At 38.8% G+C, this 20,368-nt stretch overlaps 1 protein-coding gene across 2 annotated transcripts in view; it reads right to left on the bottom strand.

The window, feature by feature from the left end:
- Positions 1-873: 873 nt before the first annotated feature.
- The window catches only part of CEP350 (centrosomal protein 350), a 151,557-nt gene continuing 132,062 nt past the window's right edge, over positions 874-20,368 (bottom strand). For both annotated transcript variants that reach the window (XM_049634147.1, XM_049634146.1), the window contains 5 exons: positions 17,719-19,712; positions 16,450-16,857; positions 16,201-16,347; positions 13,093-13,215; positions 874-1,070 (listed from right to left, as the gene is read on the bottom strand). In XM_049634147.1, coding sequence (XP_049490104.1) covers positions 906-1,070; positions 13,093-13,215; positions 16,201-16,347; positions 16,450-16,857; positions 17,719-19,712 — 2,837 coding nt within the window. In that variant the 3' untranslated portion in view covers positions 874-905. The remainder of the gene's footprint in view (positions 1,071-13,092; positions 13,216-16,200; positions 16,348-16,449; positions 16,858-17,718; positions 19,713-20,368) is intronic.

Below are 20,368 nucleotides of genomic sequence, written 5' to 3' on the forward strand. Positions count from 1 at the left end.
GGGAGGGAGTTGAATGTTTGAAGGCCAAAATGAATCATTTCCACTTTTGCCATGCCTGGATGCCTGAGATGGTCCTGAGGATCTGGGATTCTGGGAGCAGCTGGCAGAGGTTTAGAAGGAGTAAGCAAAGTGCAGGGACAGAAGAAGGGGTAGGAGAGCCGGCCCCGCATCCGTCCTTTGAGCCCGGTCTTCAGTGGGGGCATTCCTCGTTTTCATGCCCACACAGAGAAAACTAAAAATAATGCAAAGGTTTAAAATTCTGTAGATGGTGCTCAGAAAGCAAGGCTACCACTGATTTGTTAACTCGACAGGTCCGCTCGGTGCTGCTCAACTGCAAGAATGGAAGAAAACGGTCTTCAAAAAGAAGCGAAAGGAATTCCAAAGTGTGAAATAGGCACACATGATTAAACTTGCCTATTTAGAAGTGGTTAAGGGTTTAATACTGTTGAGAGACTATCGTGTCCATTTATGACTTTCATGGTATGGACCAGGATTACGTCTCCAAAATGGTAGGACGCACGTTAGCTATACACCTCACCCCGCCTGACTTCAGATTCAACGAAGAGACAGCCTCGTCTAAGCTAAGAGGTGAGTCTGGTGTTTTCAGCCCACATCTGGGACCTGGTAGGGGCGCTAACAAGAGGTGTAGGATTATACCGCATGTCAACATCAGGAGTGCGGCCCTGCCCACCGAAAATAACCAATCGATCCGGTGGACGGTCTCTAAAGGCAAAGGCTGTCATACCAGATATACCGCATGGTCCCATGAACTCCAAACCAGTAGTCTTTAAGGAAAGGTACCAAGTCCAGGAGCACTCTTGCTATGATGGAGATGGGGTGTGTATCAGGAGGCAGAAAGGCCCAGGACTCATATTACACTCAGTGTTCGATTTATTTGCAAGATGTCACACAAGTAGCATTCTCCCCTGTTTTTCACTGATCTGATTCAGAACATCGATAGTATCTCTGATCAAGGTCTCAAAGATCCCCTCGGCGAGCTGCATCTTCACACACAGCTCATCCTCGTCATAGTTCACCCACTGCGCCTCCTCTTCGTGCAGCTCCTGCACCTGGAATTTAGGGAACAACAAGGCGAGAAAATTACTGTCGCACAAAAGCTACAAAACTAATCATATTAATGCAATGCCTGATAGTAGGCATTATTATATATCAATGTGTATTACATGCCCGTCCATGAGAACACAGACCAAGGAAGTAAGTCAGACAAAAGGTAGTTTATATGATGATATCAAGATCCCTTTTCAAGTTGCAAGAGATTTGAAAAAACTCAACTGCCAAATAAAAGTGGCTTCAAAACTGTCAGAGTAGAATTTGACGATATTCCAGTATTTTACTAAGATATTTTAGATATTAAGGATTTATATTAGATATTAAGGTATTATAGATATTAAGGATTACAAGTGTGTTGTTGTCTATGACAACATAAGCAAATGTGTATAAGGATTTAAGGGGGAGAAAAGAATGTAAACGCTTAGATGTATGGATTTACAATTATAAAATGTATATATCGAAAGAAAATACTGAATGCGATTTTAGAATATCATAAATAAATGAAGTTTAATATTCATTACAGTATTTTTATTTTATTTTTTATGTTTATTTATTTTTTGAGAGAGAGACAGAGCTTTGAGCTGTCAGTACAGAGCCTAATGCGGGGCTCAAACTCACAAACTGTGAGATCATGACCTGAGCCAAAGTCAGATGCTGAACCAACTGAGCCACCCAGGCGCCCCTTCATTACAGTATTTTTAAAATGTATTATTGCTTAAGTTTATTTTAAAAATCAGTCATGTAATACTTGCTCTTTTTTTTTAACTGAAGTATAGTTGACACCGAATGTTAATTAGTTTGACACAGTGATTCAACAATTCCATACATTATGCCATACTCACCATGGTAAGTGTACTTACCATCCGTCATCATACAATGTTATTACAGTATTAGTTGCGTTTTAGGGTTTGGGGATTCCCAAGGTAAACTAAAACCAATCAAGTTAGAACTAACTGTCCAAGATTTTTTTGCCTGTTTACAATTTTTAAAGACTACTCTTAAAAACAAACAAACAAACATATGAGACTTAACAGTATGTAATGATACTCTATGTGGGTTGGAGGTGAGGCAGAGAAAGTGGATTGTAAACCCCAATCTAGTGAGAAATTCAGTGACCGGAGTGTCTAACCAGAAATCTAACTTGGTGAAAAAGCCGTACAACCACAAATACCTGACTTGCCCTGATCAGAGTTTCATCTCAAAAGACGCAGAGGAAGTGAAGGTGGGCGCTTGTACTCTGGTTCCTGTTAGGAGGAAATGAGAAGACTCCACTGCCCTGGAGTTTGAGAGCACAAGAAGAAAGAACAGCCTTGCCTGACAGGTGCCCTTGGCCAGGGCTGACAGATCTATGACACGGTGGCTGCCACATTCTTTCTCTTTGAGGAGAGTTTTTTGAAGGGTTTACAAAACATCCATTTCCTCTGTTCCCTAATTTATGATCCGTGAACACATATGCCACCAGAAAGGGCTCCAAGGTCAAATAAGTTTTAGAAAGCTCCCTCTGGGAGTTTCACAATGTAAATTAGCCTATTAAAAAGAAGTCCACCAGTAAATAAATTTATTTAAAATTTTTTTTAACATTTATTATTGAGAGACAGAGAGAGACAGAGCATGAGCATGGGAAGGGCAGAGAGAGAGGGAGACACAGAATCTGAAGTAGGCTCCAGGCTCTGAGCTGTCAGCACAGAGCCCGATGCGGGGCTCGAACTCACAAACCACGAGATCATGACCTGAGCCAAAGTCGGACGCTTAACCGACTGAGCCACCCAGGCACCCCAAGAAACATTTAATCCAGGGTTTCCCATATTTATTTGATCAAAGAATCATTTTGTATGGATGTGTAAGAAATACAATTAACCTCCCAAGGAACTGGTGTTCCTCTCATGAAGGATGCTGTATGCAACAGCCTAATGCAACACTTCTCAAACTGGTGTTGAGGGAGAACCATGTTCTGGGAAAGCTAAGAGGTGTGTCCCCACATAAGATTTCATATTGTCCATGAATTTTGTCCAAACAAAGTTGCACAGCTTTCCTTTTTATAAGTTTTCTCAACCTTTAATGTTAAATCTTTTCTCTTCCCCAATAACACAATTTAGGAAGCATTGTCCTAAGGCAACCAATTGTGGCCTTAGAGTAGAATATATGCTTGGGACTTCATCTGTTATCTCAGTGCACAGACGATAAGCCCCCACAGTGCCCTCATCAGATTTAGCAAAAGCTTTGCTCCTCCTTAAGAGCAGGAACCATTTCCCTTTTGGCTGGCGAGGACTAATATCATGTTTTCCATTTTGCTTTAGCCATCAAAAAGCACAAAGCCCAACTCAGAACTTCAACTATGGCAACTGAGGGATCTCGTAGCCTGCAGATCTGCCTCCGTGTTTTTTCTTCTGGCTTTTGGAGCCTATTCTATTTTCTTACACATTTTCCTCTGTTCCTGCAGATGTGTTATGGATGTATGGTAAATTAGTATGTATTATATAAATTAAATTACATTAAAAAGTCAGTCTAATAATTTTAATTTCTCAGTGACAAGGATGGTGCGAATAGAATGTGCTAAGCATCTGGCACATGGATTTTTTTTTTTTTTCAACGTTTTTTTTTTTTATTTATTTTTGGGACAGAGAGAGACAGAGCATGAACGGGGGAGGGTCAGAGAGAGAGGGAGACACAGAATCGGAAACAGGCTCCAGGCTCCGAGCCATCAGCCCAGAGCCCGACGCGGGGCTCGAACTCACGGACCGCGAGATCGCGACCTGGCTGAAGTCGGATGCTTAACCGACTGCGCCACCCAGGCGCCCCGGATTTTTTACTGAGTGCTAAAAGGCTGTCTTTGGCTCTGTCCAGTTCATCGTTTACAGCAATGACCCGGATGAATTTTAGAGGTAACAAGAAGTTGAGAACAGAACTACGTTGGAAAAACGAACTAAAAAAATGTATGGGTAGCTTGGAATGAAGAGCCAAATTTAACAAGATGATGCAATAAAAGAATAAGGTCCTATATTTGGGTCCCCAAAATAACAACAGAGGGACAGGTTGAAACTTTGGTCTTGGGGTTTTCCTAAGTTTTTGTGAGTCCTGTGAGAATGATGTAGCTAAAAATAAAACAAATGTAATTATAAACTGCATTAGTCCAAGTGTAATATCTAAAAAACGAAGGGTTGCATGTCCATACTAATTAAATACACGAAATATTATATGGTCAGTTCTGTGCACAGTATTTAAAGAGGGACACTGAAAAAAGAGGTAAAGTGAAAAGATGTCGAGGGGACTTAAAAACACTATCAGACAAGAGGAGAGAATACCGTTTAAAAGGGAGAGAAAGACTCAGGTGCAACACGACAGCTGCCTCAAAGGCATGCAGGAAGAATTCAAATTGTTAGATAAAACACCAAAGCTGGAGAAGTAAATTATAATTAATTATATGAAAGAAAACCCTTTTAGGCTTACTATGAGAAAGAACTTATCAACAATAGGTAGACCCTCAGGAGCTATCTCGTACCTTAACAGACCTTAACTTGTAAAGGAGATTCCATCATAAGCTAGGTGGTTTCACTACAGGATTTGTCCTTAGTGCAATTGTACCTACAGTAGAGGCAATTTCCAAGGCTACTATGTGTAAAGGATATGCAAGAGTTGGTCTAATTTCTTGTCGTTCATCCCACATCACATACACTTTGAGAATGCATTGCTAAAAATAGCTCATCATATTCTTAGCTAACCTAAGAGAAAACTTAATGTCCTTCTGGAGTGGTAAAGAGACAGAGTGAATGAGACCTGGAGCTGAAAGAAAGATTTCTGTTCTTATTTTTGGCTAATGGAGGCCCTTCTGTCTAAAAAAAAAAAAAAACTTTCTTTGTATTTTACTCACCTCAAATAATGCCTACTGACACAGGGAGAGTTAGACTGATTAGGGACCTTCCTAGTCTGAGCGATGACAGCTAAATTACACATTTCCTTTTGGAAAGCAACTTTTGGAGGAAGCTACTGTTCATTCTGGAATATTTACTATAACAGATCATCCTGTCACAAGTGCTCACGTTCAGCGGGAGGGCACCCGTCCACGGTGTGGATGCCACCGCGCCGACTCAGGGACATGTTCCTGCCGTGCTCTCTCCTCTGCGCCATCACAAGTTCTCCTTTTTCCTGTCAGCATATTTTTTTCATGCTACAAGAATGCTCTCTTGTCACCATGTCCCCCTCCATCTTTCGCTTCACAAAAAAACTCCTTTGACATGTCCATTTTTGCTCTCACTAATCTCTTGTTCTCTCTTGAAACCTACTGCAAATCAAATGTTTACCTCATGCACGCCACCCAAAGTCTTTGTATTAATGTTAAGATCAGTAAAGACCGCCACGTTGCTAAATCCCACGGTAAATCCTTAGTTCTCATTTTACTTGACCAATTAGCTGTATCCCATGCAGTTGATTCTTGCCTCTTCCTTAAAACACTCTTACCTGGCTTCCAGGACCCCACCCTCTCCTGGCTTGCTTCTACTTCACTGGCTGTTCCTTTTTAGTTTCGTTTGTTTGTTCCTCCTCATCTTCTGAATACATGAAACATTAGAGTGTGTCAGGAATTAAGTCCTTGGACCTCCTCCCTTTGCATCTACACTGTTGGTCTCAGGGCTCTGACTGCCATCTATGTGTCCACCACTCCCAAAGTCCTACCTCCAGCCTAGGACTCGTGCCTGAGATCTAGACTCGTATGTCCACTTGCCTCTTCAGTATCTCCATTTGGATGTTTATCAGACACCTCAAACTTAACAGGTTCAGAACAGAACTCTTGATATTGCTTCCCAACCTGCTCCTCTCAATCTTCCTCAAGTCGGCAAAGGGAAGTTCCATCCTTTGAGTTGTTCAGGCCAACCCGATGGAGTTATTTTTAATACTTTTCCCTCTCTCATATGGCACAATTTATCAGCAATTCCATTCTGCTTTGAAAATCTGTCTAGAATCTGACCACTTCTTACCACCTCAACACCACCACACTGGTGCTAGCCACTATTATTGCTTGTCTGGATTATGACAATATCCTGCTGGTCTCCTTGCTCCCGCCTTTACTACCATTCCCTCAGTCTATTCTCAACACAGCAGTCACAGTGATCCTGTTAAATAAATTAAGTCAGATCACATCACTCTTCTGCTCAAACCTTAAATGTCTGCTGATCTTATTCAGCGTAAAACCTAGTTTTTACAAGGGCCTATTAGACCCTGTATGATTCGGCCCTCTGTGCGTGTACACACACACACACACACACACACACACACACACCGATACTTCTGGGACATCATCTCCTACTACTTTTTCTGACTCCTCACTCTGCTCCATACCCAGTGATTTTTCCCTAATAATCAAGGCCTGATGTATCTTTTCCAGAATGTTCTTCCCCTGGATGAGTGTTTGGCTCACTTCATTTCCCTCAGTCCTTTAAACAAATGTCATCTTCTCAGTAAAATCTTTCCCAGCCATCCTATCTAGAACTGCAACCCCCAATTTTCCCTTATTGCCTCCATAGATTTATTTTTCTTATGTATCTGTCTCCCTTACTAGAATGAAAGCTCCTTGCATTTTGTCTGGTTTGTTCACTAATGTATTCCCAGGGCCTAGAATACTACTTAGCACATAGCAGGTCCATAAGAAATGATTGATTGATTGATTGGGTTAATTTGAACTGGCCACAGATGCTCCTGGGAGCTCAGTGGATCTAATACTGTAACAGGGAAATATGTGAATAGTTTTCTCGGTTCTTTCTTATCGTTGTAAAGCATGGTATTCATGCATACATACATCAGAGTCCCTTTTCCAATTAAACTTTTCACATGATTTAATTCTGTGTTAATCTTTTCTTTTATCACACTGGACTGTGTGGTGATGAACCAGTGTGATGAAAGAAAATACTGGCATTGGTCAAAAAAGTATATTGAAAAACTTGGCGATATGGCTGACATATTATATGATCTTATAGGAAGATGGAATCACAGCATTCTGGGATTAAATCTAGCTAGTAGTGTTAGGATCTTTAGGCAGAGGTGGCAGCATCTGCTTGTTCTGAGTCCAAGTGCTTTCATCTCTCAGGCATAGGTAACAGATTAAAACTACTATAGCTGAGAGGCATGTACATTTTTATTTTTATTTTTTTCAAGTTTACTTATTTATTTTGAGACAGAGTGCGTGTGCATGGGAGGGGCAGAGAGAGGGGGAGAGAGAGAATCCGGAGCAGGCTCTGCCCTGTCCTGACGCGGGGCTCGAACACACGAACTGTGAGATCATGACCTGAGCTGAAACCAAAAGTCGGACGTTTAACCGACTGAGCCACCCAAGTGCCCCAGCTTGTGTATTTTTAATAAAAAGATGAAATTTTTACTTTCACGATGCAAAAAAACAAAAATTTTCATAATGTATCTCATAGCACCAAGTCAAATTTCTGACCCAAGTTCTAAGTGACATAATTTAGACTCTGGCTATTTATAGACAGGGAGGGTAGGGATCAAATAAGAAAATGATTGTAAATCAATAAAAACGTTTACACTAATAATATCTACTACTTTTGAGAGCTTTCTATATGCCACTTAAGACATACAGTACCTCATTTGGTCATCACTACAACTCTATGAGGCTGTCACTCTACAGAGGGGGAGACTGAGAGACAGAGAGGTAACGTGCCCAAAGTCACGTTGTTAGTAAGTGGTAGGAGACAAGTTTGGAACCTTCAAGGAGTCTGATTCCACAGATCTGGCTCTTAACTGCTATGCCCTATTTTCTCATTTTAGTGGCACTAACATCCATGGGAGCATTCTGGGGATCGTACATCCAAGAATATTAAACGAGGCTCAGGATATTTCAGGACCTCTAAAATCTAAAGATCCTAACCAAAATTACCAACAGTCAAAACTCTAGAAAAACAATAAAACTCATCGATTTTATAAGAAAAGCTGGCTTCATTTTATCTACAGTATTGAGCTGACCAAAATGTTAATCACTGACTTCTTCTGCTCTTTTAAATGATAATACCCAAATATTACTTAGAAATAAAATTTGAAAAACTCCTGGCGTACGTTAAAACACCACCACCCCCAACACCACAACTAGCTGGCAAGCCCGTCAGAGTAAAAATGGTAAGATAAGAGTAAGGTGATGCGAAAAAGTTCTCATATAAAGACAGATATTGGATAAAATACAACAAAAAATATTTGTAATGCATAGGGAAATCTTGAGAAAAGAGGAAAATCCTGACTACCAGAACAAATAGGGATTTAAAAGAGTAGCAAGAGCTGCAACTATTTAGGGGAAGAATCAAGCACCGTGGAAGAGAGAACAGGGCCAAAGGGATGTCCAGAGAGGCGCCACAGGGAAATGGAGACTTGGGGAGAGGCAATATTCTAAGAGACAATAATAGCTGAGCATTTTCCAGAATTGAGTAAAGATATGAATCCATAGATTTAATAAGCACAGTGAGTCCAAAGCAGGAAAACAAAAAACAAAAAACAAAAAACAAATCCACATCTAGACACATCCAGAGAAACTGTGAAACAAACACACAAATACACAAACACACACACACGGTCTTCCACAGAAACCAAAAAGATAAGACAGATTCCCCAAAAAGAACTATCAGCAGATGTCTCAAGACCAACAAGAGAGGTCAGGTTACAGGAAAATAGTATCTTCAAGCTGCTGAAGTGAAAGAACGATCATCCTAGAATTCAATATGTAAGTAAGCCGGAATTCAGGAGCAGGGGCTGAGATCAGAGCAGACAGACCTGCAGACAAAGGCTGAGAGCTGACATGATGTTTGTGGGATTAACGAAATACTAAAGTATGGACGTTAGAAAGGTGGAAACAATGGTTTCTGTATTATTTTCATTCTTTTTTGTCATTCTGAAATATGTAAGGATTAAACATGCAAAAGATTTAGAATAACCAAGGAACAGGTACAAATATTAACCACATTGATAATAAAATTAAATAGAGCAAAATGAGCTCATTCTTTTGGTAAAGACTTACACATTGGTAGTAGCTAGTATTGGCAAAGGTGGGAACCTCCACTCTTGTACCGTGCTGTTAAGGATGTATAATTGCTACGACCTTTTTGGAGAACAATTTGACAACACATACATAAGCCTTAACATTCTGCATATGCTTTTAATCAGCGATTCTATTTCTAGGAGTTTATCCTAAGGAAACCACTGGAAATAAGTACAAAGATCTACCATATCACAAGATGTTTATTACAACACTGCCGTTTAAAAGAGCAAAAAAAATTACTGACTGGTTAAATAAATGATGGTACATCCGTACAATGGATTACTATACTTCCACAACAATAAAATGGGATAAAGTTATTAAATGTGATATAAAACAGAGGAACATTTAGTGACAAGAAAAAAGTTCACATTTTATTGACTAAAAACAGATTACAAAAAAGAGACCATGATCTCAACTGTTTAAAAAAATCCTCTGTATAAAGACCCTAAGTCTATATATCACAATATTAAGAGCTATCTAGGTGATGAGATTATCATGATTTTTCTTTTGACTTACCAATATTTTCTAAATTTCATAAAATGAGCATGATTGTTTCATAATAAACATGATTTTTCTTTTGTACTATGGGAAAAATTTTGGTTCATGTGATATAAAAAGATTGTTTTGAATCTCAATCTCTCTATGCAGGAGAATTAGAATCTCCAGATGCTAGGTTGGCTAAATCTAACAGTGGGAGAGGAGTTTATTTAGCATTTTTTTTTTAAATTTTTTTTTCTTGAATGTTTATTTATTTTTGAGATAGGGAGAGACAGGGCATGAACAGGGGAGGGTCAGAGAGAGGGAGACACAGAATCTGAAACAGGCTCCAGGCTCTGAGTTGTCAGCACAGAGCCTGACGCGGGGCTAGAACTCACGGACCGCAAGATCATGACCTGAGCCAAAGTCGGCCACCTAACCGACTGAGCCACCCAGGCGCCCCTATTTAGCATTTTTAATAATTAACTCAAGGAACTAACAGTATCATTTTGCTATACATTAAGAGTGAACTCATGAAACAAGTTACATAGGCCCAGGTCTCTCTGTAGGAAGGTGGAAAACAGTTTATGACCAGCAAAGGGAATATTCACAAAATATATGTTGTTACTATTTTCCCAACTCCCAAATCTCCTGAATTGTTGTACATTGACATTACCCTCACCCAAGCTATAATAATCTCATACTAGCAAAAGGAATTTTTGTTTGCTATTTAAGAATTTTCTGAAAACTGCTGGAGAGACCAATGTTTTCCTGTGTAAGTGATCCTATCTGGCACCTGGAAGCCTATGCCTTCCAAGGACAAGATCTTGTTTTGTGGTACGTCTAATAAAGAGCTACAAATCAATTCATTTATTGTTCACTTGTGAGATGTATTACTTGTCATTTCTGACTAATAATTCCAGTCTGAAGATGCCTCCAAATTGTTGCTCCCCCGCCAACGTATTTAATCCTTTCACTGTGAAGATGACATTTTTATAACCACGTGAAGTGAGAGCTGTCTGTAACTAGCTGGAAGCCGCATGCATTAAGCCTTCACTCTCTGTTCATTTTGAACTGCCACACTATGCTGGTTTCCTCATTTACTTGACATGTGCTCAAGATAAACTTACCTAAGAAGTTTTGCTTCAATAAACCTAAACAGTCACCTTTGACCTACAGGCTACATCCTTCTCACTGGTCTTTTTTCCTCCACACATTTCTTTTGAAGGATTCTTCCAGCATTTTAATTTTTTTTTAATTCTTTTTTTTTTTTCTTTTGAGAGCGAGAGAGAGAAAGTGTGAGCAGGGGAGGGGCAGAGAGACAGGGAGAGAGAGAATCCCAAGCAAGCTCTGCACCATCAGTGACCTGAGCTGAAATCAGAGTCAGGTGTTTAACTGACTGAGCCACCCAGGTGTCTCATTTCCAGGACTTTTAAAACTGCAGATCTGGTCTTGTAATCTCTCTTGCTTAAACTCCTTGCTTTTACAATAAAATCCAAAATCCCTGATGTGGCTTACAAGGCACTGCAGGACACAGACTCTACCTCTCCAGTTTATGCCACCTCCAGCCGTGCTAACATTTCAGCTCAGACCCATGCTCATTTCAGGTCTTTGCAAACGTGGTTTGCTTTCCGTGAATTGTTCTTCTATCTTAGAACCCAGTTAATGCTTACTCGTCTTTAAGGTCTCAGCTCAGATGTCACTTCCTCAGGGAAGTCTTCCCTGACCATCTTCATCAGATCAGTTTCCTCTGGGTTATGCTTGTATAAAGCTCTCTGTTCCTCTATTTTTATCACTTAATTTATAATTTATAAAATTTCTAATTTACTTATGTAAATTATATATTAATGGCTAGTTTTTCCAGCCAAGGATAAATCCATGAAGGCAGGGTCTAGGTCTGTCTTGCTTACCACTGTAACATTAGTCGTTAATTAGCACAATTCTTGACTCAGTGTGTGCCCTGAGATGATTTATAGAGGATATGATCAATTTAACTGATAGAAGGGGTACATGAATGTTTCCTGACATGCTCTCTTCTTTAACTCCTAAAGAAGTGGAGGAAGTAACGACTTAGAAATTAACAAGAACTCAAACTTTAAGCTGCTGTAGAACTATGAGAACAAGTTCACGTTCTTAAGAGGCAAAGAGCTATGAAAAACTAGTTGCTGAAAATCTTGGCTCTTATTTGCTGGGCAAGTCACTTAATATCTCTGAGTCTAAACTTTTTGTAAAGATTTTTTTTTTTTTTTTTTAATTTCACCCATTTTTAGAGAGACAGGGAGAGAGCACAAACGCGGCAGAGGGGCAGAGGGAGACAGAGAGAATCTTAAGCATCCTCCACCCTCAGGGCAGAGCCTCACGTGGGGCTCGATCTCACGACGCTGGGATCATGGCCTGAGCTGAAATCAGGAGTCGGAAGCTCAGCTGAGTCATCCAGGTGCCCCAAGATTTTTTATTTTTAAGTAATCTGTACAATCAACGTGGGGCTTGAACTCGAACTCTGAGATCAAGAGTCACACACTCTGCTGACTAAGCCAGCCAGGTGCCCCCAAACTTCCTCATTTGTAAAACAGAATAACGTGAGTCCTTCCTGCCTCATATAATTACTGTGAGGATCAAATAAAGCATGAAAAAGAATGGCAAAGTATAAAACTCTAAATAAATGTTTATCTAGTGTAGTCGTTACTGAGTAAATGAAGCAATGGAAAGGCGCATACTTGGGGAAAACTCATTAATTTAAGCCTTACATTTGTTTTTTGTTATATGAATATAAATACAGACAAGATAAAATAGTTCAGAATCAAAATGTTTAGAGATAAACCTGAATCAAGTAATGAGTTTCCCGAAGTTTGCTACTGCTTAACATTCTTTTAGGGAACAAAGAAAAGAATGACTTTTTTTTTTTCTTTCCTTTTTCTTTCTTTTTTTTTTGTTTGAGAAATGTTTTTCTAGTGCTAGGGGAATCTATTGCCAAATGGAATAAATCCTACCCAGCTAAAAGCTCTGGATAATAATAACGAGGAGGAAATGATAACAGCTAGTATTTACTGAGTTATATATAGCCAGGGAACTCTTGCATACATACATATGTAAACATACTTTTAATTCTCTTAATAACTGTCTTGGTAGATTACAGATAGGGAGATGAGACACAAGGAAATTAGACAATTTGTCCAAGATTACACACCAGGTATGTGGCAGAAAAGGGATTTAAAGGCAGGCAGTCTGGCCCCAGAGTCTACACTGATCTCTTCTTAAAGCCGTACCTCATCCACTCGGCTTTTTATTTCTCAAGTTTTCCACACCCACAAAATACTGTTCAGTTACATATTCATCTGTCAAGTTCAAAAGAAAGCAAGTTCCAAAACTGAGGGGCAGAAATGCAGCAAGTGAAGGCTTTACGGCTTCACTATCATAGACTTAGGGTCAGTTACATTCCTTTTCTTTTTAGAATGTGACTACATTCTGATTTTAGAAGAGACAGTCAAAATAAACATATTGCAGTTATATACACTGACCAGGATATGATCCACTCGGTCTCTTTTCTTTCTTCCAAATTTCATCATTTTCTGCCAATCTGTTTTGTGGTTTGGCTCCTTTTTAAGACTAAACAACTTGAGCACTTCGGTGGCTATGAAGTTCTGTGAAAATAAGAGGAAGTAATGAACCAAACAGCCAAGTTTCTGAAAGTCAGTGCTTATAATGCAGGTGCATGCTAAGAACATAGCATTTATAATAAAAGATCATACAAATTTCTTCCACTTAACAGTTCCACTTAGGAATTTGAAGACAAAAGCATTCCAAATGCTCTGACTTTACTTACTCACTTAAAGAATTTTTCTTTTTACACAACATACAAAAGTAAAACCCACTGATGAATCTGCAAAGAAAAATCACTTTAGAGTCCCCTCTATCTAAGAACCGCCATTAGTTAACTTCAAGCGGGCAAAACTATTAGAGAAAGCATTAAATAAATCTCTGCACTTAAAGAATCCCACATAAAGGTTCGAAGCAGTGCCATGGGAGCAAAGTACAGGCTTTGGCTGGGATAGTTTATTTTGAAGCACCATGACTGAATATGTTGAATTGTAAAAATATTAATCAGTGCTTCAATATAAAAAGCATGATAATTTTACAAACAATATTTAAACTATCATCCTTAAAAACACTTTACAAAATGTTATTTCAATATTAAAATCGCTGGGCAGCATCACTGTATGTTATACTGATATATGCATTTTGATGATTGTTGATATATATTATGCATCTTGTCTTTTTAAAACATTTTTTATTTGAGAGAGAGAGAGAGAGCATGAGTGGGGAAGAGGGGCAGAGGGAAAGAGAGAATCTTAAGCAGGCTCCACGTAGAGCTCAATCCCACGACCCTGGGATCATGACCTGAGTGGAAATCAAGAGTTGGACATTCCACCAACTGAGCCACCCAGGCGTCCCATTATGTATCTTGTCTTATTTCAACTTATCTGTCCTTTGTTATTAATAAAACAATTGGCGTTTACAACTTTTTATGGTTGTTCCATTAAAAAAATGTCAATGGGGGGAAAAGACACATTTATGAATCGGAATCATTTGAAAAGATTCTCAAACTACCAATGCCCCCAAACTCCACCAATCCACACACATTTTCTAGCTCTCTCTCTTTCAAGGATGTATCAACACTGGCGGGCTGAAAGCAATGGAATACACCTGTGTTTTGAAAAAGCTCCCCAGGCAGTTCTGATACTTTATTCCTCAAAGCTGAAAATCATTTTAGAAGTTTTCTTTTTTTAATGAATCAAAAGTAATCTTTGGAAGCTTTTTATTTCTTCCTTACTTTAATTTAAGCAGGGGTCAGCCTGTAAATATTTAAGGCTTTGTGGGCCATTTGGTCTCTGTCGCAACTACTGAAGTCTGCTGTTGTAGCAGAATGGCAGTCATACACAATATTTAAACAAATGGGTGTGGCTGTGGTCCAATACACCTTCATTTACAAAAACAGGTGGTAGGCTGGATTTGGACTGTGAGCCACAGTTTGCCTAACTTCAATGTAGGCATACATGACATCCCATAAATATCTGTTGGTGTTCTATGAGTACAAAATATTTTCAAAAGCTTTCTGTAGTTAAATAATACTGTATTGTACATTTGAAAGTCACTAAGAGAGATCTTAAAATTTTTTCATCACACAAAACAATTTGTAACCATATGTAATGATGGATAATAACTAGACTTGTGGTGATCTTGTTTTTTTAATAATATAGACAAATACAGAATCATTATGTTGTATACCTAAAACAAATATAATTATGTTAATTATATCTCAATTAAAAAAACAGACTAAATTGTTTAGGCAATGCCTCCACATGACATACCAGAATAATGTATATGTTCTTTACTATATTTTAATAGTCCACATACACTCCTGGATGATGTAAGAAAATACACCAGTAAGATGAGCACAGGTGACCCTTGAACAACATGGGTTTGAACTGTGTTGACCCACTTATACACAGAGTTTTTTCAAGAAATACATAACAGTACCATAAACGTATTTTCTTTTCCTTAAGATTTTCTTAGTGACATTTCTTTTCTCTAGCTTACTTTATTATAAGAGTACAGTATACAAAACATGTAACATACAAAATATGTGTTAATTGACTATATTATCAGTAAGGTTTCTGGTAGACTGTTAGTAGTTAAAGATTTTCAACTGCGTAGGGGGTTGGCAGCTCTAACCCCCAAAGATGTTCAAGGGTCAACTGTAGCTGGAGGTATGCTATAGGGGCAGGATGCAGGAGGCAGGCTTTCTGTGATCAAATAAGTCTGGAAAACACAATTCCAGAGCCTTGTTCCTCAGGGTGGGTTCTAGGGTCAACAGCGTCCACATCACTTGGGAGTCTGTTAGAAATGGTACTCCTGACCTGCTGAGTAAGAATCTCCATTTTAACCAAATCCCCAGTGATTCATATGCACATTACAGTTCAAGAGGCACTACACTGGGAATACAACCTTTGCTATATTAAGGAAACATGTGAACGGGCAGAAATTTCCACCAATGTGACTTTGAAGTTTTGCTGGGAGTCACTGTAGCTTCAAGGCACTTAATCTTTTCAGGGGCTTCTTAGATACCAAACAATATTTTTTATATATCATATTACTATCCCACATATTTCAAAACCACATAACTAATTTGAGACCTCCAAAATCAAAGATGAAAAGGTAACACCTGTCTAGGGCTGGCATATTTGATAGAAGACATGTTTTCAGGTATACTTCTAGAATACTGTACCATGATCTCTAAATTGCCAAAAATTTACCTGGAAGTCCAATAATTTATCTCCCAGAGTATTTCCTAATTTTTTCTTAAATATTATAAATTATGCACACATAGGAAATGTTAAAAAGTTACACTTGCAAACACTTGAGGATTCAGGACTCCCTCTCACCTCATCCCTCCACTCCTCATGGACTTCATGAATCAACAAACATGTACTGAAAACCCACTATGCAAAAGGCCTTGAGGACAGAAGGAGAATCATACAGAAGAGCACCTGCTTTTATGGCATTTATAGATCTACATAAATGAACAGCAAGTCAAAAAAGGAGATACTCTCTAGTTTGCAGTTTACCTTGATTTCATCAAGGTTATTTGGATTTTTCACTCGTCGGAAATAACTGGAGTTGATTCTACATGGCTTCATCCAGACGGGCTGATTCAAGTTGGGATCCTCTGCGAATATTTCCTCAAAAATCTCTTTTGTTAAATCAAAAACCGCCTTGACAGAGAAAAATGAAACAAAAATAAAATGGCTACAAATCCAAATTTCAAACAACAGAGATGAGTTTAAAAATTAAAATTATCCTTCCAGGTTACATACCTGTTTGTAGACTCTTTTACTAGTGCTTTCTATATCTAGACCCTTACTGGCACAGCCAAGCAGTTTTGTAGGAACACTGATGCTGTGGAGATCATGACCTAATTCTTTCCATTTCCAGAGTTCTTCCACTGCATTATGTACAAGAGTTTCTACTTCCTCTGTGGTATGGGGGACTGCCAACAGTGTCTCACATGGCTTTTGGGGAGCTCTTTTAGGTTCTGCCATTAGAGGTACAATTGTTTCTTCTGCCTTGTTTTTGGGGATCTTGTGAGAAGAGCTCAAACCAAAGTCTTCATCAAACCAGTCTTGATCATCTCCTAACACGCTCAGGAACTCCCGGCTGATCTCAAGTTCAGCAAGTCTTTTAGCGAGCTCCTCCTGTCCACTGGCACCAAATACTGGACTCTCCTATGGAAATGGAACCATTCAAACAGAGCACCGTTTAGTAACCTCAGATCATTCATTTGGGCTTTTTGTTTTTAAAGACAAAGCAAATATATTATTTGTATGTTTACTCTTTTTCTCTATAAGCAAAACAAAAACAACATGGTGGCTACTAATTAATAATTTAAGAAGAAAGTATCCTGCTTCCCATAATTCTGCTTACATAAGCCTTATAACTGAATTTTTATAAACTGTTTATTGATTAGTTATTTTTTCTTTTTGAATCATCATTATTTTGTTCCTGAAGGACTCTCTTGTCTCTGGGATATGGAAACAATATATGAAATTTCTCACCTCTGGTGATTATCTGGCTCAAATTCCTCAAAATCGTTACTTTTGTTCAACTGTCTACGGGCAACCTGAGTTAAGTTGATGGTCTGTCTGAGTATAGGTCATAGTGGATGTATTTCAGTTTTCCCAGAATCAACATCACAACTGGCAATATCTGCAGAGCAACTATGACTGAGTAGATAGGTAGACACATAATTTCATAGGCAAAAAAGAACTGGATTGAGAACCACTGGAAAGCTCCATGGAGTAAATCTGTTCAGTGGATCTGTTCAGTGTCTGGAACCTCCAGACAGCACACAGGGGTCATCAATCCAGCACAAAACTGCCAGTGTTTGTGACAATCCTACAGTGACCACTCATGACATAATAGAGGACAATCATACTTCAGACAGAAAAACAGCTACAGGGTCTTTAAAAACTAGTACAGTGATCTTTATCTAATAAATAACATGTCACAAAAAATCTATGAGGAACTACAGAATTAAAACGCACTACAGAAGGTAAATTGCCATTCTTTCTAGACAAAATACTTACAGGCCTGGGGCATATATCTGGTGAAGAAATCTCTTCTTTTTCATCTTCTAAGTCAGGCCTTAAGAAGCAATCTGGAACGCTTGATGACTGTTCCTCAAGATTTTGGGATAGGCCTTGGGGTGGCATACTCTGTCGATCATCATCAAGAAGCCCTTGATTGCTAAGCTGGATTTTCTCATTCCTAGCTTTTTTGATTTCTTGTAGTTGATTGACTGTGTCCTTCACAAAGACTGTTAGTAAACTGTCTGTCAGTAAGCTGACTTTTTCTAGCTGCTGCTTTGACTGTTCCTCATTTAGTGAGGACCTCAGCTGGGCTTCCAGTTGGTTCTTTTCTCTTGCTAAAAGATCTAGAAGTGGAGTAGAGAGCTTTTCTGACACCTCAGGACATAGGTCCTCTTCCTTTTCTGTCAACTGCTGCTGCTGCTTTAATTCTTCAGAAAAGGCATTGTCTAAAGTATCACCTTCTACAGCAATGGAAACCTTTTCTATGGCACCAGGAACGTCTTTGTTTTCCTTTGAAGAGATCAGTGAATCCACTGAAGATTGCTGGTGAACATGGGCTTCAAGTACCCCAGAAACGTCCTGTACCTTGTCTGTTTCTATTTTAAGGCTTCCATCAAGTGAGGCTTCTATATCATGCATACTAGGTAGAGAGTTCTCATAAAAATATTCAACTGCATCCTTTTCTCTATCAAATTTGGAATCTGCTGTATCTTTTTGTTCTTGATTATAGTATTGATATCGTCCATCTGAGTAAGACTCTTCATCTTCATTTATGTCCACATAGTCATCAAAGTTTTCTGGAATGTGAGATATTTTTTGAGGGGGAGCAAAAATACCATGCTTCTCTCTGCACACAAAGTATACAATGCCATCATATGTCCCATTGTTATTTCCTTCAGCTTTATCCAACTCCACTCCAGCCCAAAATCCTTTGGCAAAACTGGTCACGCCTTTGAATCGAAGAGTTCCTGGCTGAACATTGCCAATCAACACCCTATCGCCAATGTGGAAATCATGTAACTCATCTGCAACAGAAACTGAAACCAAGGAAGGGGGTTCCGTAACTCCCTGTTCATGCTCTACATCACTGCGCTCCTTACTTTTCATAAGCTCAGTGGGGGACTTGAGTTCTAATAGCCTCTCAGAGTGGACACTGCTATGAACAGAAAGGCTTTTCTCACTGAGGCACTCACTGATTTCATCATCACTGCCCAAGCTAGTGGCTCTACTTGTAGAGTTCTTTGTTGGCCGCGACTCATCTCTGCAAGATTGAGAGTCTTTCCTGAGTGACAACAAAGATGACACCTCAAAGTCATCTTTGTACAGTTCAGCTGAAATGTCTTTCTTGAGAGAAGACACTTCAAAATCTTCAGAGTATGATGTCTCCTTAGGAGCAAAAAGATGCTCTGACAAAGATGAGTCCCTTTCCTTTATGTTCCTTTGTTCATGAACTTCTTTTTCTGATTGGGTGCTTGTACTGTGATCAGTACCTTGATCTGACTCTCTCTCTTTCGACTGTTTTTTATGAAGATTTTCACTGGCTAATCTAACTAAGTCTTTCTGAACATTTACAGAATCTAAAGGAAGATCCTTCCTTGAAAGAATTTCAGATGAATCTCCCTGTTCCAGGTCTAGTTTCAGTAAGACATCAGACTTCCTACATTGTTTTGAATAGGCCTCTTCAATCACACTCTCTTCCAATTTTGCATAGTCTACTTCTTGTATTTCTGATTTTTGACTAGCTTCTTCAACCTTGGCATCTAACACATCCAGAATTCTATTAGGGGCATTCAATTCTTTGAGAAGAGATAATGATGGTACATTTTCTAAAGAATCACCAGATTCTGCTCTGGCTTTCCTTGATGATCTAAGAATTGGGGATGAAGTCTGAAAATGCTCTTCTGTTTGTCTATCCAATTCAATGACTCTCTTCACATATGCAGATAAAGACCTTTCCGATACTGATCTCTCAGAACCTGCCAATGCAGCATCTTTAAGGAAAAGAAAAAAAATCTTATCAAAATTATTTAATCACAACCTTTTAACTGCTGGAACCAAAGTTTAAGTAAAAGCCAAATCTTCATGAGGAAAAACTCTGGTCAATAAATATAACCTGTTTTGGTTACCATATAAGGTAAGTTTTTCCTTTAAGAGAATATATTGCCCCAGCAATAACCAGAACATTTAGAATGACTGGAAATTTAAAGTTTGAAATATTTCTTAAGGGCTGTCTTAACTTAGAAAGTGAAGAAAAATGGCTCTCAGTTAATGGAGACACTGATTTGAGTGATCAATTCCTCAAATCATGTGAAACCAGATAGATATTACATACACATTATTTCATATAGGAAAACAATGAAGGAGGGACAAAGATACCTTGAAAAGAATGAATTTTCCTGGGGACTTCAGCTAAGCTCTCAAATGCAAATGCAAGAGAAAAAATAACAATTTCTGCAAATACAGTATTTTAAGAGCTAAAACTGCAGAATAAGAAAAAAAAATATTTGATGAGCTAACAAACCAAGAAGTAAAAGTTCTGAATTCAAATCTCTATTTTGTCATTGTTTCTACATAGGCTTTTTTATGCCTCAGTTTTATTTCCTCATTGAATTACACTTTATTTTCAATAATTCTCATCTTTCGTTGG

The sequence above is a fragment of the Panthera uncia genome, chromosome F1 (assembly GCF_023721935.1).
Source record: "Panthera uncia isolate 11264 chromosome F1, Puncia_PCG_1.0, whole genome shotgun sequence".
NCBI lineage: Eukaryota > Metazoa > Chordata > Mammalia > Carnivora > Felidae > Panthera > Panthera uncia.